At 36.6% G+C, this 5,825-nt stretch overlaps 1 protein-coding gene across 1 annotated transcript; it reads left to right on the top strand.

Annotated features, from left to right (window-relative positions):
- Positions 1-462: 462 nt before the first annotated feature.
- Positions 463-3,104, top strand: LOV1 (NAC domain containing protein 35). The gene is made up of 3 exons (XM_086443339.1): positions 463-922; positions 1,009-1,277; positions 2,269-3,104. Exons 1-3 carry the CDS (start codon positions 712-714, stop codon positions 2,914-2,916), a joined length of 1,128 nt encoding a protein of 375 aa, XP_086299465.1. The 5' UTR covers positions 463-711; the 3' UTR covers positions 2,917-3,104.
- The last annotated feature ends 2,721 nt before the right edge of the window (positions 3,105-5,825 follow it).

Here is a 5,825-nt window from a genome sequence, read left to right as displayed (position 1 = left end):
TGCTATGAAATGCGTGTTCTTTCTCTCATGTGAGCTGTATGTTTGATGGCAAGTCTCAAAACTCGTTTAATATTAGAAAAAGAGTCGTGCTGGGGTGACACAATGATGTGGTGGCACGCCCATAACCGTGGATGCTTTTTCGTGAGATATGAGTAAAAACATCAACGGTTATGCGTGCGCCACCATGTCATTTGTATCACTCGTGTGTCCCCGTTTGTGTCACTCCAGCATTAGTGTTAGAAAAATCCTTTATTATTTTATTTTCTTCATTGAATATGACTTGTACTACACTTTGGAATTTACAACCTAATTTTGGAGGGAACAAAAAAACGAGTAAGGGAAGTGGGGGTAGAGGAGTGAGAGTGGGGGCAAAGGCCACCGCTAAGGGGCTACAGCCAACCTGTCCTCTTCTCGACCAGTCCCTTTCACATCTTCCACACCTTAATGCAGGCCTCCTCATCCTCCATGTAGGCCCTGAAAGCTATGTTGATCTTTCTCCAACACTCCCCTCTTTCTCTCTCTCTCTCTCTATCTCTTGTATGTGTGTGCATTACAGACAAAGGGTTTGACATTTTAACCTTATATCTATCTTATCTACCTCACCACTTGCATCTCTCTGCGCTCTTCATATATTGTAAATTCATTGTATAAAGTCATAGGAGTTGTTGATGATGATATCCTTAAGATTATGTTAATTATACTAGTTAGTATATGGGAATTGTAGCAGCCATGACCATGAACCAAGATCACGACGATAACGACAATCACGATCACGACATGGTGATGCCCGGATTCCGTTTCCACCCTACTGAGGAAGAGCTCATTGAATTCTACCTTCGTCGTAAGGTTGAGGGCAAGCGTTTCAATGTTGAACTAATAACCTTCCTCGATTTGTACCGCTATGACCCATGGGAGCTTCCAGGTATGTTGAAGAACTAAAAAATTTTGTGTCTGTGTGTGTGTGTGTAATTTGGTCATAGTTCTTATTGATTTTTTTATATTTTTCAGCATTGGCCTCAATTGGAGAGAAGGAATGGTATTTCTATGTGCCTCGAGATCGCAAATATCGGAATGGAGATCGACCCAATCGAGTTACTACTTCTGGGTACTGGAAGGCTACTGGTGCCGACCGAATGATCCGAACTGAGAACTTACACTCCATAGGGCTTAAGAAAACCCTAGTCTTCTACTCCGGGAAAGCTCCCAAAGGCACCAGAACAAGTTGGATCATGAACGAATATCGTTTGCCCCAGCATGAAACCAATCGGCACCAAAAGGTACTTTCCTTCAAAGAAATTTGGAGATTTAAAGTCTTTTTTCAAATCAGTTTGAAGCTTGAAGAATTTTAAAATTTAAAAGAAAAAAAAAAAAAAAAATAGAAAGAATATATAGATTTTTAGCCATTTTATTATCTCAAATACACAAGTTAGGAGGAAGAAGTGAAAAGATATTTATTAAGGTAGTGAGAGTAGATATTAACACACTGGAATATTAACATAGATAGAATTGAATGGAGGAATAGGATTCTGTTGGCAAAATTTTGGGATAAGATTTGATTATGATGATGATCTCAAAGACGCCGCAAATGAAATTTTAATTCATTATAAGATAGAAAAGAGGGCCCCTCAACTGCTAAGGTAGAAGGGAGCTTGTCTACAAGATCGCCGTCGAGTAGGAAGGAAAGTCTTCTTAGTGATCTGACGGTGCTGAGTAGAAGGGCCGTTGCTCAATGGATAAAATTTAAGAGAGAGAGAGAAGACCGCCATCGGGTAAGGAGGAAAGTCGTCTTAGTGATCTGAAGGTGCTAAGGAGAACCGTCGTCTGTGAATGGATAAAAATTACAAAATAGAGAGAGAGAGAGGTCATCTTTAATTTCGTCCTTCCTGCCATTAGGCCTTGGTAAAATTATTGGAAGGAATACATATTTTTCAGTTTTTTTTTTTTTTTGGCTTAATTCAAACTTACATATTTTTTAGGTTTTTTGTTTTGTAAGTTGAATCCAATCACAAAGAAATATAAGATGGTCCATGAATTTACTATAAATTAATTTATCCAGTGACCTAATAATACACTTAATTTGCTTTAACATAACTAACACTTCTCTCATTAATTTTTTCCAGTTTTGCTCATTGTCAGCTAAGCTTTAATAGTTAATTTCTTATATTTTGCTTCATTCAGTTTTCATCCATTTAATGAATTACTCATTAATCTACTGATAATTTCCTTCCTTCAAGTTGAAATCAAACAAGCAATCCATTGTGTTTCCAGGTTGAAATTTCACTTTGTAGAGTCTACAAGAGACCTGGAATAGAAGATCACTCCTCAGCTTCTGGTTCTCGATCTTCAGGATCATCATCATCGAGAGGAATAATCAAATCCAATAAAGAAAAGCAAAACATGGTTAATCTTGTGACGACAAGCCTCCAACATCTCGAAAGTCATTCACCATCAACGGTGGAAATAGAGAAGCTGCAAGAAGCAGATGGAAGTAGTAGCACTGAAACTGGGACCCCTCTTGGGCTAACTAATCCTAGAACCTATTTATCTCCAATAAACTCCACATTTGCACCTGTTTCCATTGAAGATAATGGAACAATTCTATACCATTCGAAACAAGTCGTTAGCCCTCTATTTCCATCTTGTAATACCACCCGCTTCACCAGCTCTTCTTCTATGCCAACAGCTACATTCGATGAACTTCGTATACTAGTAGACTACCAACAAGTTTTAGCTCTACAGCAGCAGCAACAACAACAGAATAATTATCAAAATCTTACTCAATCCCTGTCATTACCATCGCAATCACTAGCGTTAAACAACATACCCAATTCGCTGCCAGCGTTCTCTGAGAAGTTATGGGAGTGGAATCCCATCCCAGAAGCTAAGAGACATGATACTACTAGTCCTTTTAAATGAACAATTAACTGAAGATAAATATATAGATAAGTTGTGTGTTAATTTAGTTACTGATTTACTATGTGTCTTCTCTACATTGTAAGATAAGATGTCTAACTTACAAGGCTAATTGATGTTGGTATTTTCGGTTGCTCCAATGGGATTTGTCCTATTTTCCTAATAGTAAATTTTGTTTTTGGCTTCTCTAATTAATGATCTAGTCTGACATAAGGAGTTACATATATTACATTCATAAATATGTCTGGTTTGTCATTTTGTGCCTTGTAGTATTGCATTGTTGGTTGATTGCATACGTGCTGCAAAAGCAAATGTACCGTTGAGAACCTTCAAAATGGAGGGATTGGACCAATAGGGATTACAGTATCCTATTACTTGTGGTGGTTTGATTGGGGCGTCTATGTGAATCCTCATTGTATAGGTGATTTTGTATTATCTCTTATAATTCAGCTCCCTTTGATTGCCTCTTGTTCCTCGCTTTCTCCGATCAGCGATGGTGATATCGGTGTGGTACCTATCAAAAATTCTCTGATAATAAAATCATCTCCTTAATTAATCAGTAATGGACCTTCTCATATTTCGAACCTCCTCCTTCTGAGTCTACACTTTATTTATAGTTCTTTCTAAGAAATCTAGTTGAATAAGAAATCTCCTCAAGATCCCTGATATTTAGGAATCTCCAGCGAGGATTCCTTACCTTTAGGAGAGGATACTGAGAAGGAAAAAATTCTCTCAGATTTTGTTATCCACTCCCTTAATTCCTAGGACCTTTCCTGAAATCAAGGGATCTGAACTGATTCGAAGACAACTCAGAAGTCTACCTTGCTCAATTTATATACTGGGCAGAGTTGACATTTGAGCTCTGCCCTTCAAACGAGTTGGGCATCCTGAGTACCACTTAGGAGAAAATCAGTTAGTTATAATCTCTTACTAATCTAATATCTGAACACGTGTATGGTCCAGATGCCTTACCAAATTAATCTCTACACCCATCAATATGTTACACAACCAAAAAAGGACTCGTATTAAGAGTGAGAATAATAAACATATATAACGAGTTGTTGCATTAGGAGTATTCAACAACCAACTCAACATCTATAAAATGAGATTAATTTATTATATATAAGACGGGTTATATAAATTCTAGAGTCTTCTTTCTCTCTCAAGTCTCGTCTGACGACCAATGCCAATGTGACACAACTTTCACTGTGCATAAGAAGTACTCAATACGACCCCAACAATATACTTTCTATGGAAAGTTAGAGGTTTAACCAACTCAAAATAACATATAATTAATTTGTAAATGTTTTGGTGATGGAGAGGTAGGAAGACATATAGGCCAAAACTCATCCCAAATGTCCTGCCCAATAGGTATCTAGAATTAAATCCCATGCGTATCTCCCTTAGTGGACCTACATACCTAAAATTAAGCATAGATGGTGAGAGATTTCTAGTGAAATTATTTTGGTAGGTTAGGGGTGAGGTTGGTATTGAACTGACACATGTAGTATTCTGCAGAATGTATCCAAATTAAGTGATTAACTGGTAAATTAGATGTAAGGTTCATGTCAGATGATATACGTGCATGATTTGGAGCATTGGAGAAATTGGAAGCAAAAAATAAAGACAAATTAGGAAATTCAGAAGATTGATCTAAGGTAGAAGAACTGATGGTATTTTTAAACCAATATTTTCCCCCAACAAGTAAATATGATCAACATTAGGTTATTGGCGAAGTTAGTTATAGATACAACGGATTGAATCTAAATGTTTATCATAAATTTGCTGAATCTACTCACATTTCTCCAAACACCAAGATATCACCAATAACACTTCTATAAAAATAAAGAAATTGTGAGGAGAATAAGGTAAGATTTGCAATTGAATTATAGATGAAGAAAAGGAGCCTAAGAAACCTTTTAAATCTAAAATACAATCACAACGTGAAAAATAACCTATATTTGACGGCCCAAGGCCATCGAATTTCATAAAATTAGACAGACCAAGACATCAAATTTTTCATTGTCAATTTTTTTTTTTTTTTTTGATGGACCAAAACCATTAAATTAATCGAGGATGAGAGAAATTTGATGGCTCTAAGCAGTCGAATTGGGGATCATTAAAATTTTCAACGGCCATAGGTCATCAAAATTCACTTTCTAAAATTTGTGGGCTTTGGCCTATCAAATTTTCTTGTCAGAATTTTCAGTTTTCACATGGTGAATGATGAATAATTGTCAAAGCAACTTTTAGGTCAAAAAGCTCTAAGGTTAAGACTAAATGTGATTATACTATATTTTGCATCATTTTGCAAAATGGTTGAAAGATCTATGTTACATGGGTCTCCTACTAAATTTTGGGTAGTGGTTTGCTGTACTCTAAAAGGAACCCAATTCGTAGGGTTGGCAAACATACTCTGTTTACTATAGTTTGCTTAGGTTCACTAATTTGATTTGCTAGTTGAATTTGCTTTGCATGTATATATATATATATATATATATATATATATATGGGTAACGTTCAATGGCCAACTTTTTGGCAAAACATTTTTCAAAACATGAGTTAGAGGTTTTGGAATGGGCTGATTTTTGGTGAGGATGATCTCTACGGTGAGGAGATCATCCTCACCAAAAATCAGCCCATTCCAAAACTTCTAACCCATGTTTACAAGCTGAAAAATCGTGGACCGTCCATTTTTGTAAACTGTTTTTGATGGGGTTAAAAGTTTTGGAATGGGCTGATTTTTGGTGATGATGATCTCCTCACCGTAAAGATCATCCTCACCAAAAATCAGCCCATTCCAACACCTCTAACTCATGTTTTGAAAAATGTTTTGCCAAAAAGTTGACCATTGAGGTCCCCCCCCCCCCCCTATATATATAGGGTCCCGTTCAGCAACAAACATTTTGACA

This window comes from Akebia trifoliata, chromosome 5 (assembly GCF_017979445.1).
Source record: "Akebia trifoliata isolate Shusen 1 chromosome 5, ASM1797944v1, whole genome shotgun sequence".
Taxonomy (NCBI): domain Eukaryota; kingdom Viridiplantae; phylum Streptophyta; class Magnoliopsida; order Ranunculales; family Lardizabalaceae; genus Akebia; species Akebia trifoliata.
The sequence above is the reverse complement of the archived record's forward strand: the minus strand, read 5'-3'. Positions and strand labels throughout refer to the sequence as shown.

Coding starts and splice junctions, on each gene's coding strand:
- LOV1 (XM_086443339.1), top strand. CDS start 712: ATGGGAATTGTAGCAGCCATGACCATGAACCAAGATCACGACGATAAC. Junction 923..1,008: donor TGACCCATGGGAGCTTCCAG/GTATGTTGAAGA, acceptor TATATTTTTCAG/CATTGGCCTCAATTGGAGAG. Junction 1,278..2,268: donor AAACCAATCGGCACCAAAAG/GTACTTTCCTTC, acceptor TTGTGTTTCCAG/GTTGAAATTTCACTTTGTAG.